Source organism: Pelodiscus sinensis, chromosome 3, assembly GCF_049634645.1.
Source record: "Pelodiscus sinensis isolate JC-2024 chromosome 3, ASM4963464v1, whole genome shotgun sequence".
NCBI classification, from domain to species: domain Eukaryota; kingdom Metazoa; phylum Chordata; order Testudines; family Trionychidae; genus Pelodiscus; species Pelodiscus sinensis.
The window spans coordinates 154020011-154047781 of record NC_134713.1 but is presented as its reverse complement, the minus strand read 5'-3'; the positions used below and the strand labels follow the sequence as shown (position 1 = coordinate 154047781).

General features: G+C 43.6%; 1 protein-coding gene across 1 annotated transcript in view; it reads left to right on the top strand.

Moving 5' to 3' along the window:
• Positions 1-4031: 4031 nt before the first annotated feature.
• Positions 4032-27771, top strand: part of DUSP10 (dual specificity phosphatase 10) — a 40479-nt gene continuing 16739 nt past the window's right edge. The window contains exons 1-2 of the mRNA XM_006115588.4: positions 4032-4604; positions 6457-7305. Of these exons, the coding sequence (XP_006115650.1) occupies positions 6501-7305 (805 nt within the window). The 5' untranslated portion in view covers positions 4032-4604; positions 6457-6500. The remainder of the gene's footprint in view (positions 4605-6456; positions 7306-27771) is intronic.

Sequence of the window (27771 nt, the reverse complement as noted above, 5' to 3'; positions counted from 1 at the left end):
AATGGTGTGTTTCTGGGAATCGGGGGAAGGGAGAGGAGGGACAGTGTAGTCTTGGGACCTAGGCAGCTGAATGATAAGGTTCTACTCTCAGAAGGGAGTGATAAATGGAGACTCTGAAGAGAGACCCAAAACAATAGGCAATCCCTTGGCTCTGCTTAGACTCTGCAAGTGAAAAGCACGTTGGTCCAGTGTTGGGATCCAAAATAGCCCAGTGTGTGCCCACCAGGGAAGCTTGACTAAGGCTATCGCAGAACCCACTAACTTGACAGGCATCCAGGAGAGGTGTTTTTCTGTAGAGATAGGCTGAGGAGGTGGTCTGAATCTGGATCTTGGTTAGGTATAGACCAGGTTTGGGATTATGGACAGAATCAAATGGCTTGAGTTCAGTGCTGTCAAACTCTGACAACCTGTCCTCATGAGTTTTTTACTCCAAAACATGGACATTTGATTTTACCAAATAGTCTCGTGAAGTTTCCTTCATCCTGAAAATGGATCTGGAAAAAAGGTCTTTTCCAGCTTTGGAGTCAACCAAAGCTTCTTTAATTTGGATTCAGATTTCAAATCTGCATAATGCCTGTCCCACCTTACACCCAGGAAAATCAAAGGGATTCAGATTTGTCAGTTAAATTCTATGGACACATCTTTGATCAGTGAAGATACTTAAAATGGCATTGTTTTGTTGACTCACCAGATAGCTTGGGTTGCAATGACAGCTGAGGTATTTCTGATTGAGAGATTGTCAGTGGAATAGGAAAAACTAAGAGGATTTCACAAGGGTCGAAATGGGGAAAAATCATTTTAAAATCTTATATAGTTTCTGAATGCCTGCCCACATTAGGGGACCACATTGATTATTGGACCTCTTCAGAACTCAGTGTCTAAATATATTGCCAGAAAGTCTGATTCTTTCATCTGCTTTACCCTGGTAATTTGTCTCTGAAACTTAATTTCTCTCTCTCACTTCCCTTGCACCCACTTTGCTTTCCTTTTCCATAGGATATTTTAATTGGCAAACTTTGGATTCCTTTGACCTCAGTCTGAACATTGCACTGGTTACCTACCAGGAGCCTTAGGGTTGATCCTAATTTGCATACTATGGGGCAGGTTGCAGCTGCCCTCACAGTTAACTTGGAAGTAAAGAAAGTAGAGACTTACAGATATAAGGTGTCAGGCTCTGTGTTACACTAGGACCTTGTGCTTCACTTAGTGATTTATGGCTTCCATTCCCAGATATGATTGTGTTTTCCACTTGATGCTGCTCGCACTAACACATGATTAGTTTTGAGGGAACAGGACTGTTAGGAAACTATCTAAAAAGAGAAATTCCATAAGTTAGTCATCACCACAGGATTTTTTTTTTTACTGAATGTTTATTCTTTTTGGTGCTGGAGCCTCAACGGATGACACTCCTTTCACAGTTGGTACTGACACAATGCCCTGGCACGAAGTTTGGGAGTCCTGGGATGATGACAAGTATCAGAAGGGTAGCTGTGTTAGTCTGAATCTGCAAAAGCGGCAAGGAGTCCTGTGGCACCTTATAGACTAACTGAAGTGTAGGAGCATAAGCTTTCGTGGGCAAAGACCCACTTTGTCAGATGCAAGATGATGAATGAGCTGTCCATTGCATGAGATGCACAACCAATTCCCTGACCATTTGTGGGGCATGACATGGTCCCCTAGCACCTTTGGAATACTCAGTGCAGGGAGCAGTACATGGTAGCATGGTAGCATGGATATTTATCTCACAGGTAACAGCGCTGACCTCACTCACTATATTGTCTCATTTTCCATGTATAAAAGTGTAAGTAGAACTGAGCAGAGGTTTCATTTATTAGTTTTTCACTGGGAAGTGCTGAGTGGGAGAAATCAAAATGTTTCCCTGAACTTTATAATTGAGTGTGAAATTGAGAGAGAGACCTCCATCTTGGCATAACCAATAACCAAGTAGGGCATTCACCTGGGCTGTCAAAAACCTTGTTTCAAGTCACTGCTCTTCTGTATTGAAAGCAGGGACTTGACCCTTGTTCCCTAGATACTGACTGTGTTGGAGTGTTGATTTCTCTTTGTGCTCCCCTTCCCCAATGAAAAATCTTGGATTTGTTCTGCAGTGGGTTGGAAATGAATGCTGAAATCTTCATCTTTGGAAATTATTATTTTCCAGATAAGCTTGTACGGCACATAAATGCTTGACTTTTATAAGTAGTTGATCCAGATTGTCTCTTCTGATTTTATAGTCTGAGTCTGTATATAATCCGGACCATACAGATTATCCCTAGAACATTTTGTATGGATGGAAAAATATATTTCTAACATTTGTAAACAGACTGGTTGTGCAGTTTCTATATATAAAAATGAAATTTTCACAGTTTATAGTCATGCAAATTGTTTGCTGGCTGTATCCAAAGAAGGAAAATTCAGACTTATTCCCACCAATCAGCTCCAATGATGGTAGCAGTCGTGGTGACTGTATTTCAGAGATAACTCAGGCATTTCCACCACCCTGTCAGTGTTACCTAAAACTACTTAGTGAAATGACACCATGATAAAAAGGGTGTGAGTCTTGTCTAAACTATAACTTCCACTGGTGACTGAATTATGGAGTTTAATGTTTCCTAAATAAGATCACTCATAGCAAGTGCAACTGGAGAGATGGGAGCTGACATGCGTTAGTAGTCAACAGAGACAGCTTTTAAAGGCACTTAATTTTTAGGAGTAGGCTTAGCTCCTGGTTAGGTGCTCTTTAAACATTCTCTCATCACTGGCTGACCATGTCCAAGTGAATCAAGGTGTCTAGTGCTGTCTGGGTCTGTTTGTATGCTGTTGCAAACACTTTTTGTGCGAGGCAATGGGGTGTGTTACAAGCATTGCTGATGCTCTGGATGCTAGAATTCTCTGCAATAGGGAAACCTCTAGTGTCCTAGTCAAATTCTAGTCTTGTTAATTACCTTGCAGTTACCTGAATTCCCCTGTATCTTCAATTCGATACAGTATCTAAAACCATTGTGTAGTGTTGCTCAGCCCTGTGAAACATTAACCAGGCTTTGCTCTAGCGCTGGCTGCTTTCCAGTGGTGGGTGAAGTGCTTCCTTATGTATGTGTAATGTTTATAAAATATTTTTGGAACAGATTGACTTAAAATTACCCCAGCTGTGATAATCCCATCGTTTCAGTATCAAACTCCATAACAGGAAAGTGACTGATATAGCCAACGGCTGGAAAGGCAGCCAAAGTGGGGCGCCAGGCTTTTTAAAACCAATTGGCAAAGGCAAGTTTTGAAACGCGATGTTGTGTGACGCAGCTTTGTACACGGACTTATTAAATGGTGTTTGGTAAAGTCCTCTCCCATTCGTTTGTTAAGGTCTCTGCCATCCCAGGCACACTGGCTTACTGCTTGGAACCCCTGCTGGCAGGCTGCTACAGTGGCAGGCAGCACTGTTGTCCCTATGCCCGCTTCAATCTTTATTACCCGTTTAACAACAATAATCGCACAGACCCCGTCTGTCGTGGTTAAGATCCAACCAAGGTCACGGGGCTCCCTGCTGGGGGAGATGCGGGCGAGGGACGGGGCTCGGCGTGGTGTTGATAGACACTCTCCGAGAGCCTGCTGCCGGAGGTATGCGCTGCTATTTGATTGCCTCCTGCCGTACTGGGCAGGGCTCCGGAGTTGCATGGGTGCCGAAGCCAACAGCGTGAGCTGGAGAAGTTTGGCCAATGCCTCTGGCGTGACAGGAGGCCTCCCTCCCTGCCTGGGGGACCCCGGCAGGGCTGCAGCGGGGGACGCTGCGGAGCCTGAGCAGCGAGTGCGGGGATGCAGCACCGGACCTGGAAGCTGGCTCTCCGCGCTCATCACCCGCAGCTCCAGCCCGCGTGGGCTCGGACCCAGCCTTTGCCTTTTCCAGCGTGCCGGGGAGCCCCAGCGGGGCAGCTGGAGCTGATGCTGGATCGGGCTCCCTTTCCCCCTCCCCCGTCTTTTGGCTAAGGGCAGCTTACGTGAGAAGGGGGATGAACAGGAACAAATCCACCTGCCGGCGCGGCGGGCTGGGTGGAAGAAGCTGCCGCGAGAGTAGGGGAGAGAAGCAGGACTGGAGACAGGGAAGCGAGTGAGGCGGGACGGCTGGGGGGCGAGCGAGCCCCATTGACAGTCCAGCCTAGGAAAGGGTTAAGGACACGCCGCTGGCTCAGTGGACATGTAAATACAGAACAGCTGCTCCTCTCCGGCTCCGGCCGGCTCCTCCAACCGTCTGATTGGCTGCCAATGACATCACCCCTGCCCCTCCTGTGTTATACCAACAGCGGACCTGAAGCTACGTCGGATAAACCATCCCCAAGCGGCGGGGAGCTCAGGTCCCCGCCTCCTTCCACTCTCCCACCTCCAGCCATTGGCCCCCCGGCGCTGGAAGCACGCCCACTTCCTGGAAAGAGCCCCTATTGGGCGCGGACACCGTCTGTCCCGCCCCTTTCGAACCTTACATTTACAGTGTAGCAAAAGAGAAAGTAACTCTGTTGCCGCTGGAGATCAATGAAGCCGCGTGAATGGGGGCTTAGCGTAGAACTCTGTAGCCACAGATGAGCGCCAGATGCTGAAGGGATCTACTTATTTATGAAGTAAGTGAAAGGCTATGCTTATAGTGATAGGGGAGGGCAGCGGGTCTATAGCTGCATCGAAGTAGCACCTATAAGATACCTAGTAACGGAGAAGGACATACTTTCATCTGTACGCAATGCTACTTTTGGAGGGGTCGGTGTAGGAAGCTTGGCCAACAGTGTTGTGCTTCTACTGCCTCTGATTGCAACCTCTGTTATTTCTAGTGAGTGTTGGTGGGATGGGAGAAAAGGCTTTTCTCGTCTTGGGATTGCTGCAGTGTGTCGGGAGGGGGAAAAGGTGAGGGACTAGAGTGCTCGGAGGGCTTTCCTTGCATCTTCTTCCTTGGCTTTATCGCTCCACCCCAGACACACACTTCATTTTCGTATGGTCCTGGGTGAAGAGAAAGTGGCGGCGAACGGTCCTATACAGGGCAGTGCTAGTTCTATTCTGACTTCATGGTTTTGCTGGAAATATACAACCCTCTGCTGCATAGATGCAGACCTTCCAAAACTGCATATTTTCTTGTCTCTAGAAGGAAAACAATCATCTGTACTTGGGATCAAATCCTATGACGTGTTTTTGTAACATTACTGGTTTATATGTTTATTTGCCTTTTATTTTTAATTGTGTTGCTGTTTTTTCTTTACAAGCAGAAGGATATTGCTTTTCAGTTTTCTGTTGGGTGCTGGTTTTCTAAAGGGGGGGAGAAGGGATAGGCTAGGCAATCTACTGGGTCATTTTGCAAAGGTTGATCTGTCTCTACCCTACAATATAATTTTCTGCTATGTGAGTCCATGCTGATTTTCATCTGTGGATGGTAAACATTTTTTCCTTGTTCAGCTATTTTCAAATTCACCTAGTAAAGAGATTTTTAAAGAAAATAAGAGTGGAGGGCCTGCCTTGGGATAGCTCCTTAGTGTAAAAAAGGATACTATAATAGGGATTGTAGACTGGGATGATATAATTGGACGGAGAAAAACTGATTTTAGGAGTGTTTGGTCGCTTCTAGTTAGAGTTATTTAATCTGTTAGCTGGTTGATGGAATGTATTTTGAAGAGGAGCTTCCAATGCTCTGAAGGTGGGTTTTGTTTTGGTGTGGTTTTTTTTGTTTGTTTTTTTTTTGGCAGGGAGAAATGCTTCTAATTTTATATAGTGTCTCTTGGTAAAGCTTGTGAAGATCACAATTTAGGGGCTGCAGAAGGGGCCTTTATTCCTGGAGTCTCCAAAACTGTTCTGAGGAGCAGAGGGTGCTTCTGCCTCTAGGATTGCTCAAGCTTCCAGGCTTTATTTTTATTTTTATTAGAATTGTACTAGCATCTGGAAAAGGGAGATGCAGTTGGGATGCAGGTTTGTGTCTTTCACAACAATCTCTGGCATCTTCTACCTCCTTGTTACGTCTGTGTGAAATTAAGTTTTCAAATGGATTTCTCAAGGGTTTATTCTAAAGCTAGTTTTATTCAGGCTTGCTAGAAAAGTTGTACATCTTCCTGTGACATATTTGGCTGCTATGCATTCTATAAGTTGTTGAGCCATGCCAATAGTTCTGTCCCTTGCTGTAAGCAGAGGAAACGAAAGAACATGCCTTCTTATTGCCCTTATCAGTTGCATGCTTTGCAGCCCAAAGATTTCAGAATAACTCCGCATCTGCATGTAAATGAATGTCTCCTCTTAACTGTGTCTAGGCCAATTGCATATTCTGCATTCTCTTTGAGTACAGGATAAGAGTTGAAGCTTTTGCTGCAGGACCTGGTGCCTTCATAAATTGCACTGAGCTGATCCCCCTGAAAATCACTGATGAGTATTGAAAACTGCTTTTAGAAATCTCTGGCTCTGTATGTTTAATGTGATCCTTTTTTCTTTTTCCCTTTGCAGACAGATCTTGAGTTCTTCTTGACTTGCCAATTCTCAGCCTCCTCATGCCTCCATCTCCTTTAGACGACAGGGTAGTAGTGGCACTTTCAAGGCCAGTAAGACCTCAGGATCTCAACCTTTGTTTAGACTCTAGCTACCTTGAATCTGCTTCTTCTGCCAGTGAGAGTTGCACAAGTCTCCTTGGTACAGCTGTTGTGTCCTTAAAGGCTGCTAATCTCCCGTATATGCCCTCATCCAACGGCTCTGCACGCTCCTTGAGTTGTGGCTGCAGCAGCACCAGTTGCTGCACTGTGGCAACTTACGACAAGGACAATCAGGCCCAAACTCAAGCAAGCACCAGTAGCACCACCAACGTAGGAACCTCTACCACTTGCCCTGCTAACCAAATGGTCAACAACAATGAGAACACGGGCACACTGAATCCATCAGGTGGAGTGGGAAGTCCGGCCTCAGGAACAACCAAGCAACTAGCCAGCATAAAAATAATCTACCCTAATGACCTGGCTAAAAAGATGACCAAATGCAACAAGAGCCACCAACAGAGCCAAGGGCCTGTCATCATTGACTGCAGGCCGTTCATGGAGTACAATAAGAGTCACATTCAAGGGGCTGTTCACATTAACTGTTCTGACAAGATCAGCAGGCGAAGGCTCCAGCAAGGCAAGATCACTGTCTTGGACTTGATCTCCTGCCGGGAAGGCAAGGACTCCTTCAAGAGGATCTTTTCCAAAGAAATTATAGTTTATGATGAGAATACCAATGAGCCAAGCCGAGTAATGCCTTCCCAGCCGCTCCACATAGTGCTGGAGTCACTCAAGCGAGAAGGCAAGGAACCTCTAGTTCTGAAAGGTACATCTACCTGCTACCACAAAGTAATCTGCTGGTTTGTGTTCTCTTCTCACTCCCTTGCCCCCCCATAAGCCTCCTATTTCTTTTGTTTGCTTGAAAGATGTACACTTTAAATCTGTGTGGGTGGGAATCCTATATGTATAGATTCATCAATAGCAAAAGGAATATTCAGTGAAATTACTATAAGGCGGGTGCACAACTGTTGATAGATCATTCTCAAAGTACTTCTCGATGGCTTGCTGTCAAACTTTGGGGGTGGAGGGTGGGGGTTGATGTATCTGGTGAGATCCTACAGGGGTCTGTCTTGGAGCTGACACTATTCAATATTTTTATTAAACACTTAGATAATGGATCTGGAGATCATTCTTACAGAATGTCCAGTGACACCAAGCTGGGTGGTGTTGCAAGCAGTTTAGAGAACAGGAGTAGATTTCAAAACAACCTTGACAAATTCTCCAGTTTGTCTTAAGTCAGCATTATGAAAGTCCAAGCGCTATGCTTAGGAAGGAAAAATCAAAAGCAGAACTAACATATGGAGAATAGATAGAACTGCTGAAAAGTATCTGGAGGATACAGTAGATCAGGAACCAAATGAGGTAACACTATGATGCAACTGCTAAAGAAGCTAATAATATTTGGGGGCATCATATGTAAGACATGGGACGTATTTGTCCTGCTCTGCATGGCACTGATGAGGACTCATCTGGAGTGCTGTGTCCAGTTCTGGGCACCACTTCAGAAAGATGTAGATGAATTGGTGAAAGTCGGGAGGAGAGCAACGAAAACAATAAACTGTTTAAACAACCTCACCTCTGAGGAAAGATCTCAAACAAACTTGTGCATGTTTAGTCTTCAGAGAGGGGGATGATCAAATTATTCTGCTTTTTGCCTTACCTCCAGTGATGGGCTTAACCTGCAGCAAGGGAGATTTAGGAAGATATTTGGAAAACCTTACATCCTATCAGAATAGTTAAGCTTTGGAATAGGCTTCTAAGGAAGGTTGTGGAATCCCCCTTACTGGAGGCTTTTAAGAGCTGTTTGGTAGACAAACATCTATCGGAGATGGTCTAGAGATACTTAGTCCCATAGAGGGTTGACCTCTGCAAGCTCTTTCTCCTCTACATTTGTTATGAGTGTATGATTGAGAAGGGAGGAATATTTTAACATGTATCCTGTATCTAAAACATGGAGCTTATAGAGCTCAGTATTAGGGTTTGTTGTGGTTTTGTTTTTTTGTTGTTAGCTTTTGTTTTTTACTGAATATCACTACTTGGGGGTGATGGTTGAGACTTACTAGATGTGTGGAGTTTTAATTTTTCCTTAGCTCTTATTACTTGGGCTAGAAATACTTATTAGAAGGGCAAAGGCACAAGAAAATGCTGCACTTCTACCCAAATGTTTTAGAGCAAATTGATACTTTGGGACTATGTATTTCTAGAAGTCTTGCTGTCCGTTATTTTAGTCTCTATAAAACTTAGCCGATAGAAGTTGGAGATAGAGCAAAGGGGAGGAGGAAGAGTTGGTAGGTTAGCCGAGCTGAGAGCTCAGACTTATCTGGGAATTACCATGGTATGTTATCTGTTTTGGTGGCTGGCTGATGGTTTGGCGCTCAGAATATTTCATGCTGTGCAAGGTTTGAATGTTGGAGAAGGGACCCATTAAATGGTTGCTCTGCTCTGTTCTGAAGTGGTCTGCAAGGGAAAAAACCATTTTTGAGTTACTGTTTATAAGTTTGTCAAGTCTAACTTTCAGTGTTTCTAGTGATGTGGCTTCCACCACTTTGAAAAGCTTTCCACACTCTAGTACTGTCTGAAGATACTTACCTCATTCTGTTGCTTCTACTTATAACCATTTTGCTGTCCAAATTGTCTTCCCCTTGCTTGATATTTAGATTCTTTAGATACTTCGTTGACCGTTGTCTGCTTCTCCCCTCCCTTTAGCCATTGTTTAGCCAAACTATACATGTTAGTACTCCCTTAATCCTCCTCAGAAGTCAATACTTCTAACCTTGCAAATATACCCCAAAGACTATGGCAGCTAAATTTGCAGTACTGAGAGTTGCAATAGGACTTTGTGGAAGTAAATGGGTTAAAACTGTGGAGCTGAATTCAAGACTTTGTGACAGTCTTCACTCAGAAATTTAAACCTTAGAATCCTGTTTTGGCTTTCTTCTGCATTTAATTGCAACTCAGTGACATAGATTTGACCCTTTTTTTTTTTTTTTTTTTTTTTTTTTTTTGGGCAATTGCAACCACTTCCCAGTAGACTTTCACTGGAATCCTTAGGTCACCGTGATGATTCATGTATGTGCCAAAGGGGCAGAGAAGTACACGATGAAGTGAAGCTTCCTTTTAAATTAATACCACTGTTGTCCATAGTTCTGTTTTAACCACGCTTCCTCCCCCCTTCATTCCCTATCTTGGCACTCCTACCTTTTCAGCAAAGAATTGGTTTATAGAAACCAGATCTCTTTCTATTTCTTTAGGAAGAATATGGTTACATTGCATCCTATCCTGGCAATTCCAGGCTGCTCATGTACAGTAGCTATGGTTTATCTGTGTAGATATTTGATGTCAGTGAGATGTTAGGCAATTGTAACAGTAGTGACCAAGTCTGCACTGGTTTCATGCTTGAAACCTGGCTTTAATACCTGATTCTACCTGCTGGCTGCTCTGCTGAGATTCCATAGCACTTCACCCAACACACACTGCTTGGATCCCACTCGGAAGCAGATCATTTTGAAGATGGTGAAAAATATTTAGTAGTTGGCTCAGAAGTTTCTCTTATTAAAATTTGGATTCCTTCCCTGCTCCACCCATCACATGGCCTCTGCTGGGGGTGGCGGGGGGCGGGTTGGGTTGAGGACAACGGAAGAAAAAAATTGCATGTGTTAACTGTAGTCTAGAGGGAATGGAACTCACTTGGGAAAATGCACCTAGTGGAGTAAGGCCAAGAGCCTTCCGATTTTAAATTAGTTCCATGAATTTTTAAGCACTCTTCTCCCCTCCCCCCAAACCCCAGTTTGAAATGGGGTTTAAGTAGGGACCTTGTGGCATTGGGGATATTGGAGAGTAACTAATAAGGCTCTGCTTAGGCTTCCGTGCATGGAAAGTGGCAGAAGTGCTTGTAATTTAGTTCCAGGTCTCAGGATTTTTCTATCCTGCTTCAATAGCGTGCATGTATGTATGTGTGTTTAGGGATAGAACTAAAATTGAAGAGAGAATATAAAGCCTCTGCTTTTTTTTTTTTTTTTTTTTCTTTTGCTCACCGCAATCCAGTCATAATTTATTGCTGGCCCATCTGATCCTCTGGTTTGTTTGTAAACACTGGTTGCTAACCTTGCCGTCCAAATTTATGTCGCCCTGATCTGGTGCCATGTTCTCCATGTATGGTGCTGCTTGTCAACCAAGCAGCCTTGTTGCCGTTTTAGTGTTGCAGTGTCACACTGAGGAGAAACTGATCAGAACCTCAGGGCCCTTGGCCCTGGGGATTAAATTACTGCCTTAATTTACAGTTCTTCTGGCTGGTGAACTAAGTCTATGATGTATTTTGTTCTAGATGTCGATCTTTTTTAAAGGCATGAGGAAATATTGTGTGCTTATCTAAAACCAGATTGATCTATTGATAAAAAATACACTTTGAATTTCTCCACTGGCATGTACACAAAGGCAACCTGGTTTAACAAAAACATGTAGCTGGGAAGCATTGAATGTGATTGGCCTTTCTCTTACATAGGGATTTTAATCTCTCCAGTGTTCTTCCCCTCCCACCTGTATTCCCTCCACTACTTCTTAGCCACTTCTTTTGGTTTTGGGGTACCTCCCCCCACTTAAATCCGATGCTAGCCTTAGCTTAATTTTAAAGGACTTCAAAAGCCACATTTGAAATGCTGCTGTGCCTTTTGAATAACACATGAGAACTTCTATATTTACAGAAGTGTTTATCATATAATATTTTTAACATTCTCGTCAAATTGTTTATAAACGTGAAATGCTTTTTATCGTATCCTGACTAAATCCAAAGCTTTGCTGTGGGGCTGGAACACACAAAATCTACTAGCCTGGGCCCCCTAGACTCTGGTGTGTGAGGGGAATGTGGGGAGTGTCCTCAGTCAGCAGCCACGTCAGTGAAGACTTGCTTTTCTCTTTTTTTTTTTTTTTTTCTTCTCCCTTGTGTATGGCTCCCAACTGATTTTTTTTGTGGGTCAGAGGACCCTGACTCAAAAAAAGGTTCCCCGCCCCTGATCTAATGGGTGAATAAATGAAGTGTTTCAGGCCTTGTTATAGTGATGAGAGTAATCCTTGCTCCCAAGCTGCTTTGTGCTTATTGTCATGATCTAAAAATAATTTCTAGACTAGTAACTTAAGGAAGTAGCAAAAAATTTAAAATAATTCTTAAAGAATGCAGAGCTTTGTGGACTATAAATGTCCACCTAATGATTCACATCAGACTGACTGTGAAATATAGCTATCTGCTTTTTCTCTGTACCTGATGTTAGTTAACTTTCTCTTGAGAAATACATGATTTCTGTTTTGTTGAAACTGTAGAGTAACACCACTGATGTCAGTTACTTTACAATTGCACATGTGTAATTATGGATCAAATCCTGCTGTTGGTGACTGAACACAACTACTGTTCAGTAGAGTATATGAATACTTGGCATGTATCTGTCAGGAATCTTGATGTACTGTGGTCAGTTATATGGGAAAGGTTGAGAACCACCTACTCTACTGTTCAGGACAGATTTTTTATTTTTTATTCTTTTTTGTGCCCCGAAGTTTCACCTCTTTAAACAACTCGCTTACAAAATCAGACCTAAAAATACAAAAGTGGCACAGAACACATTGCTGAAATATTGTTTTTCTCTTTTTTGCCATGTAATTTTAACATAAATGGATTGGAATTAAGGATGTTAAAGTGGGTAATTGAGTAAACGTATAACTGTGGAATCTCCGCGGTTACCTGTACCAGCAATGCAGGGCAGCCCCTGGCTCTGAGTGCACTTCACCTCCCACCTGTAGGCCTGTCACCCCATGTTGCAGCCTCTGTAATACCTGCTACTAAGTGGGACAGGAGCCTGCATGTAACCATAAAGGTTAATTGTTTGCATGGTTCTACTTTCACATTTCTAACTGGAATATAAATATTGTACTTACATTTCAGTCTGTAGTATGTAGAACAGTAATAACAAGTGAAATTTTAGTTTGTACTGACTTTGCTAGTGCTTTTAATGTAGCCTGTGGTAAAATTAGGTGACTATCTAGATAAGTAGATGTATCTCTCAAAAAATCTGTGTATCCCCACTGAATAAGACCATAACTACACTAAGAAACAGGTATATTTTTTAGCTAATTAACACATGAAAATTCTAGTCTGATTTTTAAACATAAACCTTGCCTTGTGAAATTCTGGCCTCACTGAGATCAGTAGCAAAACTCCCAATGACTTTTCTAGGGCCAGGATTTCACCATAAGATTTTAACATATATTAGTAAGCATGTTTAAACTACTACTCTTTTTCCTGAGGTTGACCTTTTTTTTTATGTGTGTAGTGTGTCTGCATGCACAGTGCTGGTGATCTCACACTTGACCTTGCAAAAAGCAGGAGACTACCTCTGTGGAGCGGAAATCCTGTGGCACTTTAGCCCTGGTCTACTATAGGACCTTATTCATAGCCCTCCTCCCCCAATGTTTGAATTTATAAGCCATGCATCCACACTACCACACCCATTATTTCCAAATTCCACAGCCCATTATTTCAACTCTGTATGCCTGCTCATCACAAAGAGTAATGCTAATTTCAAAGTTATTATTTTGAAATGTTGGTGTGGAGACACTGGTGCCGCTAATTTGAATTTATGGCCTCTGGGAGGTCTCCCACAGCTCCCCAGAGTGCTTTCTGGGGCTCTAAGTCTGAGGTAGAGCGTCCACATTAACAGAACCTGCCTCAGACTCATTTTCATGCTTCCCAGTAGTTCAAATTTGTTAAATCAGGAGCTGTCAAATTCAGTAATTTCAAAATAGCTTCCTAGTATAGACATGGCCTTAAAAAAAATAGGGTAATTAGCTTTTGTGGGGAAAACCCACTTCATCAGATGAGTTGGACTATTTAGAGGTAAGAAGAGCTGTTTTTTTTTCCAATTCTGAATTTTTCTCTTTCCAAGGTTTTCAATGTTATGTCGTAGGATTCCACAGTAAGAGAATATTTAAAAAAGCAAACTATTTTAAAGAACCATCCCTGCAGTACTGAGGAGGAACAATCTGGATTTACCATTAGTCCATCTTTGTAATACTGGGTGTGACATGCCCTGCAATGTGAATGGCAGGTTTAGCATTAGATAAGAGCTGGCATTAGGGAGAAAGAGAATAGCTGTGCATGAAACAGCAAGAGACTGCTGAGTTGGATTATGGATAACTAAATTGCAAATACTGTCAGTCATTCTCTTTACCCTCTTTGGTATGGGATATTCAGTAACACCTACTACTAAAGTTCATTGTTCTCGGTAATATTGCATACTTAAGATGTCCACTACAGACACTGCTTGGCCTTTTGTTTAACTGCTTAAAAATAGGTTTGTTGCTTTTAACCCATGGGGAGAGCGTGGGGTGGGGGAACGGAAGTAACCCGTGTGAGCTGTCCTGAGGTAAAAACACAATGAAATGAGGTAAGCAGCCAGAGCCTCGTCCTCACTGTGTATGGCTTTAAAAAACAAACAAACAAACAAAAAACCACCTTGTGAGATCTTTCTCAGGGTAACTAACATGATAAAGGTTGTGGTGGGAGGGAAGCCTCTTGAAGCAGTGAAGAATGAAAGACAGATGAGTCTCTTCACCTGTTGGCTCATTTAGCCACTACTGAGACTTCCAGCATGAGCGTTAGTGGGGTTTTTTTCTTTCACATGGAGGTACAAAAGCTAATCTACTCTGCTAACAAAATAACTTTATGTTCTAGGCTTGAGTGGTAACCTGGATACTGTTTGATGCAGAGAGGTTTGCATCATGCCTCTTAAGTTTTAAACACAGGTCTGTTCTCCTCCCCCCTTCAAAGCTGACATTGTATCAAGCTCTTAAGATTACCTTGGCTTTATAATGAATCTGAAATGTGCTGTGGGACATCTGCCTTGAAGCTGTGACTTCTTGATTTTTTTTTTAAATGGAATGAGTAATAATATAAAGATTTGGCATTTGAATCCTAAAATATGCGAAGTAGGAGCATGGATGCAACTTTAACTTTGTTTTTTATTCTCATGATGATAGTGTTCTGTCAAGTAATGCAGTGTAGCAGTCAACTTAGCAACTTTAGATACAGAATGGATCACATCCTGCTGCCATTTTCTGTTTATGCAGGCATCCTATGACAATTACTTACTTCACACATTCTACACGTTGCAGTTTACCAGTTGTAGAAGAAAATGCATGGCCTTGTTTTAAGGAAATATGTGATCATCTAATGTAAATGCAGGGCTGAAAGGGACCTCAGTAGGTCATCTGGTTCCTCACTCCCATGCTGAAGCTATAGTTGTATACCCAGATTATCTGACCCATGTTTGTTGCCTATTCCTAAAAAGCCACCCATGACTGGGATTCCAGTGTCTTCAAAGGTAACTTGTTCCAGTGCTTAATTATTCTTATAATTAGAGTCCTCTTCACTCCCAGCAGAAGCTAAAACTCCCTTGCTACAAACTAACCTCATTACTACTTTTCGTATCCTCAGGGGATATGGAGGACAAAGTGATCATTGTCTTCTTCATAACAATCTTTTACTACAGATGCATGAGACAACAGACATAAGCTTAAGCATGCATCTTGAACTGTGCAGCTCTACCATTGTCTCAGTTTTGTTCCTTTCTAGAAGGTAATGTGGGGAACAGTATTTGCAAGCTCCAAAAATCATGAGGTTGTGTGTTTGTTTTTTTTTGTTTTTGTTTTTTTACTTAAATACCTAAAATTTGACCAAAAAACACCTTGGAGACTTTATTTGCTGCCTTGTTTCTGAGCCTTTGGGATGTTCCAAGCTTTTTTTTCTGCTACTGTAAAGGCTACTTTCTTTTTTTATGAAAGTGAAGCTTCTCAGTAACAGGGTACCAGCTCTGGGCTTTTGGGGGGAAAAAAAAGCAAAATATTGTAAAGCTCACAATACAATTGCAAGAGTTGCAGGGAATACTGAACAAAAGAGAGAACAGTTCCGTCCATATCACTGAATTTCTGTTTTGGTATAATACAACTAGAGTTGCCAGATGCTTGAAACAAAAATACCCAACACCCCCTCTTCCCCTCTTGTGCCCCCCCCCCCCCCCCAAAAGCTCACCAGGGAAAAATTATGTTGATGGGAAGGAGGGAGGGGAAAGGATGGGGGGACCAAAGTTATTGAGCCCCCCCCCCCAAAAAAAACCCAGCATGTCCCCTTTAAGAGTGAGTGCAGGGCTAGGAACAGGGGAGTGGTTGAGCACTAAGACCCAGGGGAAGCATTGCTTCCCCTAGGTCTTTTGGCTGGCAGCCATTTTGTGCCGGCAGCTTTGGGGAACCAGGTAAGCATGAGGGTTGGGGGGGCTGGATGGGTTGGGGGTTGAGGGCCGGGGGAGGGGGGGTTCAGAGGGGCAGGTGCTGAGTGTTGTAGGGTTTCGCCTCTTGGCCGGGGAAAAATTCAGAAAATACTGGACATTTCAGGTGAATACTGGACACCTGGCAACCCTAAATGCAACCTGTATGTCTCTCTTGCACACCTCACTGACTGCATATTAAGGTCCTCCTGATCCTATGAATGTGCATATAATAGCTTTACTCTCACCCTTTCCCTCCCCCAATAAAAACCCAGCATTTTTAAGGTACACTACTAGATTGGCCATGCATTTCTGAGTTGCATCCTGCCATTGCTTAGAACACTATGCTGGTATTTTAAAATTATGTGCATGTTTTACAATGCTAACTTTCAGAGTCTTGCAATTGGCCAATTCTGCCCATGGAGCATTCCAGAACAGTCAATGAGGGGCACTTGTCTGCCAGGATGATATTGTTTCCCTAAGATGCTTCATCATTAAAGCTTGGTTTTGTTTTGTTTTTTGTCCCGCTCCCCCCCCAATATCTTTGGAACTGTTTTGTACAGAGGATTATCTATAAATTCACCTTCAGGGCAATACCAAGCCTGGAAAATCTGTCTGTGTGGGGAAGTTTCACCATTGATATCCAGTACCCCTCTCCTAAACTCTAAGGAGAATGTGTTTTCCTACCCTGTGGTAGGCCCTGCACCTGTAGAATATCCTTGCTAGGATTCTGATGGGGGATGGTTGTGGTGCAAGGGCCGTATCATAGTAGAGGTGGCATCCTCCTCTGTGGAGAGGAACGGAGATCTATAGGTGCGCATAGATCATGGGTGTGTTATCTGTGCCAATGGCTACAAATGCCAAGTCACTGCCATGATAACTTTACCCCGTGTGATTAAACCTCCATGAAGGACTTGCAGGGTTAATTTTTAGAGGAGTCATTTTTAATTTTTCTGTTTTCTTTTTAATCTCTCTAGCTCGTGATCTGTAAAATAGAGCTAATGCTTTGCCTATGTTGGTTACTATGACATATAATGGACTCAGAATTATCAACAATATTTTTTTCCTATGCTTTAGTACTATGTCACCTGTAGCCTTGCCAAACGCAAGCTTGGAAAATCATGTTAACTCTTCCCTCCCTACCTCTGTCCATCATAAGACTTTTAAACAAGTGATAAATGTTGGCAATTTATGTACTGGGACTTTTTTCCCACCACCCCATTTTTCTTTCTGCAACAATGAAGGATAAAAACCCTTTTTAAAAAACCATACACTGAGCTTTACATGTAGTTCTGTCTTCAGGAGCTGGACCATAAGGGAACCCCCCCAAATTTAGTGAGATTTGCAATAAAATCATGAATTGGCAATACTACCTCTGAGCTACCACAGTTGAGCAACAGTGGGTAAATGGCAGCTACTGTCCCAGTTACTATTAGTGAGCACTTTGAAGATTATAAAACACTTAGTTCTAATAATAGTAGACTGGTGGGAATCCAAGAAGGAAATGAAACTGAGTGATATCAACACACTTGTTTCAAATCTCTTACTACAGTAAAGCTTTTGAAAATCTTTAGATTATTTGAATTAGCCCCCTTTTGATTCACTGAAAGGGAGAAGATGACACTGAAGATGTCTGGAATAAAAGGAATTGTTGTCCCTTGCCCTTGCAAGAATTATGCACTTTGATTATTATTATTAAAAATGCCTTGGAGAAATCCAGAAAATCAGAGGATTGGGAGTAACTTGAAAGTGTCTGCCACGTTAGTTGAATGCAATGGTTTTGTCAGTTTACTGTGCTAAAGCCTGCAACTGGCTCTTATATAAATGACTGGCCAATAATGTTCTAAAACCAAAGCTATTGTTAAGCAATTGACCTGTACTGCAACCATGACAGCTTCTAGCTCCTCTCAAATAATGAAGTACTCTTGGTTTTGGTCTCTGCAACGACATTGCAAGTGTTTCCTATGTTCTCTACTGAAGCCATTAGAATTCACTGGCACTTAAGACTAAATTTGATATTTTTTTTCCCTACATTTTCTGCTTTTCACAATCAGACATCGCTAGCAGCTCATTTTAAATTTCAAATTTTAAAATATAGTGAGCTATGTAGAATACTGACAATGCTACAAACATTCTTCAAAATACACTTGTAAATGGGTCAGAATGCCTCACGAATCAAGGCCCTGAGAGTCAGGTTGAATGGAAGTGACTTGACCAAGGCAATTCCATGAGTCTGGGGGAGATATTAGAATTTTGGGTTTCCTTGTTCCCAGTGCCATGCTGTACTGACTGGATAATGCAGACACATTTTCTTCCACACTTGCTTGCATTCAGGGTTCTGTTTCTGCTATTAGTGCAAGATATTATATCTATTTAAAGCAGCGTGACCATACCTTCTCAGTCACTGTTGCCTTTCTCCTATTACTTGTTTTTCCTCTTTCCCATCTCTCTCTTCCTGTCCTATGTATATATCACTTTTATGATTAAAGCTTAAATGAACCAGCTTCACAGGCAGAGTAGTATCATCTTCCCATAGAAAAGCCTTCTTCAGCAGCAGTCATGAATACTCACGTGGATGGCAATGATACAGCCCCACTTCTGTTCCCACAAGAATTGGGGGAGGGGAGGAGGAACCGCTCCATGCTACTTAGTTATTGCTACCTGATGGGCCCCTTGGATGTCAAGTTTGGGGAAGAGAATGCATTGCCCAGTGTTCAGACACAATACGTTTTTGATTCCTTACGTATTTGAGGGAAGCATCTTAAGAGACCCACTCTGTGGACACATTCTGTTAGAGGGACTCCTGTTTGAAGTTGTAAATGGGGGGGGGGGGGAGGAGGAGAAGGGAAACAGGCATTTGTTTGTTCCCAGTGCATGTGACAATTTTAGGGTCCAGAACTCTTTTTCTTGTTCCTTTTTTGCTTACTCCAGTAGGGAAAATGAGTGAGTGCAGAGATCTGAAGTTGGTTCACAGCCTGGATCCCTTTGAGCTGCTCAGTGATTGAGGATGCCCTAGTAGCTGTAGTGGCAAGGCACACTTGCTCTCTATGTGGAACAGGTCAGAAAAATGCACTCAGTCCTGCCAGCCACAGAGCTGGCCCTGGTGACTAATGCAGTTATGGTCAGCACCCTCTGTAATAAGAGTGGCATTGGCTGTCCAGAGGGGGGGGGGTAGAGAGAAGGAGGGGGTCTTCTCTTCCTGCCCGAGCTCCCACAGCTTTTATATGCAATGGAACTGCTGGTAGATACAGGGAAGCTTGTGAGTGCAGCAGGCAGAACTCTTTGAAGGAGTTGGACCAGGGCTAGGGAAGTCTCTTCTGTAAGAGAAGCAGCTGCTGGACTACCTGCTTTCTTCTCTTTAACTTTGCACAGAACTTAAGTGAATGAAAGCAAACTGTGCCCTATAAACTAAGGGTGCATCTACCCTACATCCATAGGTCAAAATAAGATACACACTTTGAGTTACACAAGTTGTGTATCTTATTTCAAAATTAGATTGAAATAGCTTATTCTGAAATTTGGCTCTGTCTGCCCAGTGCCAAATTTAGAAATAACCCACTATTCCAAAATGTCCCTTTAACCCTTGTGGAATGACAGTTACAGGGACGTCGGAATGGTGAGCCCGTTATTTCGAAATCTATTTTGATATTAGAGGCCTATGTCCTCCGAAGAAACAAACTGCAATATCTCCCATAGCGTAACAGCCAGGTTTGATGTTAAGAAAATATTTCACTTAAAAGCATAAAGTGAATAAGTAGCTAGATGAGTTGTAGAAACTGTGGCTTTCTCTAAAATCTACTGTTTAAGCAGAAATATCACCAGAATTACCATGGTGACTTTAACTTCCATATTTTGAATGTGCTGAGTCAGTAGCCTTTTTCATTACCTTAATGTGCATGTTTTCCTCCATGAAGGGCAAATGGGCATTTATTGCTTTAGATATAAATATGGTGATGGCTAGGTATAGGAAAGAATCATCAATAAAATCCCAAATGGAGGTTTTTTTCCTACTGTCTTTCTCTCTTCCCCCCCCCCCCCCCCCCCCAAGTCCTCTTTCACTCACTCTGCTTTCAAGGTTGACCATCACTAGCTTATGTAATAGCTTTGGTGCCTTTTTATTTTCTGTGTTAAACTATGTGCTAAAGAGGGAAAAATGTTTCTGGATGACCTTTGTTGGGGTTACTCTGGCATTTCCAGTGACTATTTAATTGGACTTAATGTAAACTTAAATCCCTGTGGAAAGTGTACTTTTGCACTGAGAAGCTGATGGGCCTAATTTTGAGTGTTTGCTATAAATGCCCAGAATCCAAGGGTGGTGACCCACAGCAGTCTTCACTTGAACTTCTTTCTCCAAGCATCACAATAGTGTGTCTTTGGTTTGTTTTGTTCTAAAGCGTCTGGACTAAAGAACGCTGCCTTCTCTTCCTCTAAGAACAACATAAAATGAATGAATTAGAAGAAAGTGCCATGTAATATGCTCTTAGGAATATATTTTTCAGGGAATTCTCATGTAAGCAAACTTTACTCTCCAGCAGCATATTGGGATTTTTCCAGAATCAAAGCCAGTATAATCTTCTTGGAATCCACAGATACACCCAAAGCATAGAATCATAGAACCATAGAGCTGGAAGAGACCTCAGAATGTCATCAAGTCCAGCCCCCTGCCCAAGGCAGGACCAATCCCAACTAAATCAACCCAGCCAGGGCTTTGTCAAACTGAGACATAAATACCTCTAGGGATGGAGACTCCACTACTTTCCTAGGTAACCCATTCAAGTGCTTCACCACTCTCCCAGCAAAATAGTTCTTCCTAATATCCAACCTGGACCTCTCCCACCACAACTTGAGACCATTGCTCCTTGTTCTGCCATCTGTCACTACTGAGAACAGCCTTTCTCCATCCTCTTTGGAACCTCCCTTCAGGAAGTTGAAGGCTGCTATCAAATCCCCCCTCACTCTTCACTTCTGCAGACTAAACAGACCCAACTCCCTCAGTCTCTCCTCATAGGTCATGTGCTCCAGCCCCCTAATCATTTTGGTTGCCCTCCCTGGACCCTTTCCAATGCATCCACATCCTTTTTGTAGTGGGGGAGGGGAGCCCAGAACTGGACACACTACTCCAGATGGGGCCTCACCAGAGCCGAATAAAGGGGAATAATGACATCTCTGGATCTGCTGGCATTGCTTCTCTTAATTCAACCTAATATGCCATTAGCCTTCTTGGCTACAAGGGCACACTGACTCCTATCCAGCTTCTCATCCATTGTAACCCCGTGGTCCTTTTCTGCAGAACTACTACTTAGCTGGTTGGTCCCCAGCCTGTAACAATGCTTGGGATTCTTCCGTCCCAAGTGCAGGACTCTGCACTTGTCCTTGTTGAACCTCATCAGATTTCTTGTGGCCCAATCCTCTAATTTGTCTGAGTCACTCTGGACCCTATCTCTGCCCTCAAGCGTATCTACCTCACCCCTTAGCTTAGTGATATCCGCAAACTTGCTGAGGGTGTAATCCAATAAAGATATTGAACAAAACGAGTCCTAAAACCGAACCGTGGGGCACTTCGCTAGAAACCGACCACCATCCTGACTAGCCAGCTTTCTATCTATCTTACCGTCCATTTATCCAATCCACATTCTCTTAACTTGCTGGCAAGTATATTGTGGGAGACAGTATCAAAAGCTTTGCTAAAATCAAGGTATATCGCATCCACTGTCTTTCCCATGTACACACAGCCAGTTACCTCATCATAGAAGCTAATCAGATTGGTCAGTCACGACTTGCCCTTTGTCAATCCATGCTAACTATTTCTGATCACTTTCCTCTCTTCCAAGTGCCTCAAAATGGATTCCTTAAGGATCCTTTCCATGATTTTTTTCCAGGGACCGAGGTTATAGTTCCCTGGATCGTCCTTCTTCCCTTTTTTGAAGATGGGCACTACATTTGCCTTTTTCCAATCATCCGGGATCTCTCCCGATCTCCACAACTTTTCAAAGATAATGGCCAAAGGCTCCTCAATGACACTTGCCAACTCCCTCAGCATTAAGTCCGGACCCATGGATTTGTGTACATTTAGCTTTTCTAAATAGTTCCTAACCTGTTCTTTACCCACCAAGGGCTGTCCATCTTCATCCCATCTTGCGTCACTTAGCGCATTAATCCGGGAGCTGACTTTGTCCATAAATAGAGAGGCAAAGAAAACATTGAGTACTTCAGCTTTCCCCACATCATCTATCACTAGGTTACCTCCTTTATCCAGGAGGGGCCCCACACCCTCTCTGATCACCTCCTTCTTGTTAACATGCCTGTAGAAACCTCTCTTGTTATCCTTCACATCCTTTGCCAGTTGCAATTCCAATTGTGCTTTCGCCTTCCTGATAACTCCCTGGCATTCTCGAGCTATACATTTATACCCCTCCCTGGTCATTTGTCCAAGTTTCTACTTTCTGTAAGCTCCCTTTTTGTGCTTAAGTTCACCAAGGATTTCCCCTGTAAGCCAATCTGGTCTCCTACCATGTTTGCCTCTCTTGCTACATATCGGGATGGTTTCTACACATCGGGATGGTTTCTTTCTGTGCCTTCAATAAGGCTTCTTTAAAATACTGCCAGCTATCCTGGACTCTTTCCCCTTCATGTTAGTATCCCAGGGGATTCTGCCCATCAGGTCTCTGAGGGAGTCAAAATCTGTTTTTCTGAATTCCAAGGTGTGTATTTTAGTACTCTTTTCTTCCTTTGGTCAGGATCCTGAAATCTACCATCTCATGATCACTGCTTCCGAGGTTGTCACCCACCTCTGCTTCCCCTATTAGTTCCTCCCTGTTTGTGAGCAGAAGGTCAAGCTGCGCATGGCCCCTAGTCGGATCCTTTAGCACTTGTACCAAGAAGATATCCCCAACATTCTCCAAAAACTTCCTGGATTTCCTGTGTACTGCCGTATTGGTCTCCCAACAGATGTCAGGGTGATTTAAAGTCCCCCACGAGAACCAGGGCCTGCAATCTGGAAGCTTCTCTCAGTTGTCTGAAGAAAGCCTCATCTACCTCATCCACCTGATTCGGTGGCCTGTAGTAGACACCAGTCACATCATCACTGCTGTTGTTTGCTCCTCTAAACTTAACCCATAGACTCTCAACAGGTTTTTCTCCCTCTATACAGGCAGTCCCCGAGTTACGTGGATCCGACTTATGTCAGATCCCTACATACGAACGGGGCTTTTCTCGCCGCGGAGGACACGGGCGGCGGGACCACCCAGACGCGCTGCGGTCCCACCGCCCGCGTCCTCCGCGGCAAGAAAAGCCGCTCCACGTCTCCCTGGTCTGCTGGGGGAGGCCCCCCAGCAGACCAGGGAGACGCGGAGCAAAGCTGTGGAGGACGCGGGCGGTGGGACCGTGGTGCATCTCGGCGGTCCCACTGCCCGCGTCTCCCTGGTTTGCTGGGGAAGGGGGGGTGCAGCTAGTGCGCCTGCTCCCCCCCCCCCCCCAGCAGACCAGGCTTTTCTCACCACGGAGGAGACGGGCGGTCCCGCCGCCCACGTCCTCTGCGGCGAGAAAAGCCGCTCCGCATCTCCCTGGTCTGCTGGGGGGAGTCCCCCAGCAGACCAGGGAGATGCGGAACAAAGCTGCGGAGGACGCGGGCGGCAGGACCCCGGCGCGTCTTGGCGGTCCCGCTGCCCACGTCTCCCTGGTTTGCTGGGGGGAGGGTGCAGCTAGTGCACCTTCCCCGGCCCCTCCCCCTCCAGCAGACCAGGCTTTTCTCGCCAACGCCTGGGGTAGAGCAGCTGGGGCAGAGCAGCTGGGGCGCTGCCGGGTAAGTCACCTCGGCACTGCGGGGACCAACCCGGCAGCGCCCCAGCTGCTCTGCCCCAGCTGCTCTACCCCAGGCGTTGGCGAGAAAAGCCTGGTCTGCTGGAGGGGGAGGGGCCGGGGTTTTCTCGCCAACGCCTGGGGTAGAGCAGCTGGGGCAGAGCAGCTGGGGCGCTGCCGGGTTGGTCCCCGCAGTGCCGAGGTGACTTACCCGGCAGTGCCCCAGCTGCTCTGTTCCAGGCATCCAGATTCAGCTGCTGTTGAAACTGATCAGTGGCTGATTCTAGGAAGCCCGGGGCAGAGCAGCTCTGCCTCGGGCTTCCTGTAGTCAACCGCTAGTCAGTTTCAACAGCGACTGAATCTGGACGCCAGTTCCTACTTACATACAAATTCAACTTAAGAACAAACCTACAGTCCCTATCTTGTATGTAACCTGGGGACTGCCTGTATACTGGAGTTCTGAGCAATCATAGAATAGCATAATAGTCTATTGGAGGCACAGGGTGAGGGTATAAAATGCCAATAAAAAAGTGGTAGGTTTTTTGTCTTTCACAACATGCCTGTGACCAATGATTGTCCCTGGCGTACTATTTTGGAGTAGAATGAGCACCTTAATCAACCTTTTAAGGTCAAATTGTTAGATGGTCAAGATGACATGTAAAGGCATGCTGACAGGTAATCTAGATTCAAAACTAGGGTTTTGTGTGTGTGTGTGTGTGTGTGTGTGGAGGGGCAGTCATAAATATTCAGTGTCTGATTTTATAAAGCATCATAACTGTGCATAGTACTGTACAGACACTAAAAAGTGGGGAGGGTCTTGGTTTGCTTAAGTATTTTGAGTCTTTTTGATTTCATCAGGGTGCCTGCCCTAAGGAAGGGGACATAGAACTAAACATTGAGCATTTAGGTTCACCTGGTTGGTGAATCTGCACACCACTTTTGAGTGGGTATAGTGCCAGAGAGAGGATTTGAGGTATGAGTGCCACCAGGGCAAGAAATGGGAAGGGAAGCTTGTTTTATTGGCTGATTGTTGGATGGTTGAAGAAGGAAAGCGATGGAGCTTGGTCTGCCAGCTGCACTATTGTTGGCAAAATAGTACAAAGTCTATCTACTGTAGACAAAATTATAGTAGGTCAGAGAGAATGTCCTGTGAACCGGAGGTCTGTTAGTGAGGAGTTGGCAAGAGTTAGACATGTTCGAAATACACCTATAAGCAACCGAAGTGTAAGAATCTTACTCCAGGTCCCTCTTTAGAAACCAGAAAGGACTTCAAAGCAATGCTGCTGAGGATGTGCTTGAACTCTCTAACCTCCTGTAGGCCACGGTTTGTTTATAAAACAGCCTCTCTAGGTAGTTCACATATGGGTGGGGCAGGGGTGAGCTCACCTTGCAGGTTCTCTGGAATGTGCTTTTATTTTGCCGTGTGTGTGTGTGTGTGTGTGTGTGTGTGTGTGTGTGTAAATGCTGTGAAGCCTTCACCTTGGTAGCTTGATTAGAGGGTGAAACTAGATTAGATTGGGTATATCAAGGTAAAAGTTGTTCTTTAAACAACTGTTTAGTGTTACGTTTCTTTTTAAGCTTAATTTTTTGTGGCAGGACTGACACTTTGCGCTGAGTATGGAGGGGGCAAAAAAAAAGTGCTTTTAGAACTCATCTAATTTCTTAGTAACCCATGTAAATAGAAAGGTGTAAATCAATCATGGCTCTAATTTTATTATTATTCTCTTTCAAAGATTTCAGAGGCAATTATGATGCATCAAAATCTACTTGTATTGTGAAATTGGATTTTCTTTCCCCTCCGTTCACAGGGCAAACATGTAGTTAAAATAGTCCTATTGTATCTGTGCCCCGATCTGTATACAGTCAGATGGGCCCAGTTTTGATCTGTCTTCTGTAAAACCTAGTGTAACTCCATGGAAGGCAAAGTGACTCTGGTTTTTACCAGGGTAAGGGAGATCAGAATTGGTCCCTCTTTTTTAGCTGTCCTTGCTCTGCCTTCCATCCCCTGCCATCGCACACTCCCCACAGCGCCAAATATGTCAATAGCAGTACAGGTTCCGGAGACTTGGGCTTCTGTAGCAATGGTGTCCAAGTCTTAACAAGTATTTGATGGAGGGAAATCCTGCCTTTAATTTGAAGTAGTTTGAATCAGACTTGTCAATATGGGATAACTGGGAGGCAGAACTACCTAATGCTTCCCTGGAAGTCTCAACAGTTGCTGACCTATCCTTGCTACAGCTGTGCAGCACCTCCTACAGTGGTTGAATGGAAGTGACTGCTGTATTACCAAGAAGGGTGGAGAAAATAGGTGATGGATCAGACAGAGCTATTTACTTGCATGTCTGCCCTCCCAGCAGCACTTCCTCGGACAGCCCAGGAGGCGAATCAGTGCTGGATTAAGGCATAAACTAGTTAAGTTACAGTTAAGTTACAGTTTGGGGCCTCTAAAAAGAGAATTGTTTCCATCTTGAATTTTATCAAAATTGGGTTGGTCGATAAAGGAGAAAGGGAGGGGGAGAGATTCTCTCTAAATATAGACATTTTTGTTCAAATATGACAACTATACACATCTGGCTACACAAATACATTTACCCTACTCTTAGCCTTTGTTAGCTGTTCATTATTGATAGGCAGGAGGCCAGGGCTGAGAGAGAAATAATTGCACTTGTAAAATTAGTATTTCCATGAATAAGTCTGCTAGCCATCTCCTAAGGCAGTGTTTTGTTGGCCAGCTGCTACTGGTAAAATTCTGACTTTGCCTTCATTACTTATTTAAATAAATCTCTCCGGCAATAAAATTGGGGGGAAATGTGAAGTCAGAGATGCAGTGTTGTGAAGTAATCCTGAACGCAACTCATCTTAGCAGTGATGTTGTGTATAGCATCTTCCTTGGTCAGTAAAAACTGGAAGGCCACCATCTTTTTTATGGTCCAGCGCATTCGCTCTTGTAAGGCCTTCACTCCTGTTTTCTGCAGTTTCTTTCTTGTTAGTGTATTCTTTCTTCTTTGGATTTGTACATGTGTGCTGTTGTGTATTTTAGTGTGTGTGCAGCTTCCTGCTTAATGCACTATTCATGCTTCACATGATTGAGTTTGCAGGTGATCATCTTATGGATCTTGAGGAGGATACATTTTTGTCTTGGCTTCCCTCCATGGTTTCAAGAACTTTCACTGTTTTTATAGTATGGCAAAATAAAAATCCCAACACTTCATTATGTTGTAGTGAAAATTAAATCGGAATAAACCTTTGTAAGTATGTGTTTATATATACATATATATAGTCTGGATTAAACTCCTTGTATTTTTTCAAAACATAATTGAGCATTTTTTCATTTATTCATATGAAGGATACTTTTCATTATTCATGGCATAAAAAGATTTGTATCTTCTCGTTTTCTTGTGAGAACAAATAGCTTTTGTGTTTATATATTCAACGTCCTTTATGTGAAAATAATTGCAGATTTTATAGTGTGAGTTCTCTTTCTCAGGCCCTAAGGTATGTCAAGAGCATGTCATAACCTGGCCCTGAGGAGAACTTGAGAAGAACAGTTCTAGCTCGCTTATCTTCTGCCCTAGTGGCTCTCCTTCCCTAGTGCACAATGGGCAGTGGTGAAGGAGCAAGGAAGGGAGGCTGACTGCTAGCTGTCTGTCTGCTGGAGGAATTATGGACTCTTTCCATTCTCTTTGCACGAGCTGAGAGCTGTGAAGGCAGTGGATTGAGATTAATCCCAGACATAGTGCTTGTGGCCCCACTGTTAAATGGCAGCATTGGTCCTATTATGGCTGAAACTATGGTAGCAGCAACAATATTTACGCATTGTGGCCAGATCCTCGACTCTGAGATCAAAGACTGAAGCAAAGTTGATAGGGGGAAGTAAATAATGCCCATGCTCCCTGCTCACAATATATGATACTGTGGATCGGCAAACCCATTCACAAACTTTTGGCGGACCAGTAACATTTTATTTGCATATTTATTATGCAAATAATGAACATGCAAATAAAATGCTGCTGGTCACCAAAAGCCCTGGCCTCCAGAGCCCCCTGTACCAGCCCTAACCCCTAGAGCCTGTTTATTCCCCATCTGTTCCTATTAGCAGAATTAGGGAGCCCTGTTGGCAGAGATACTCC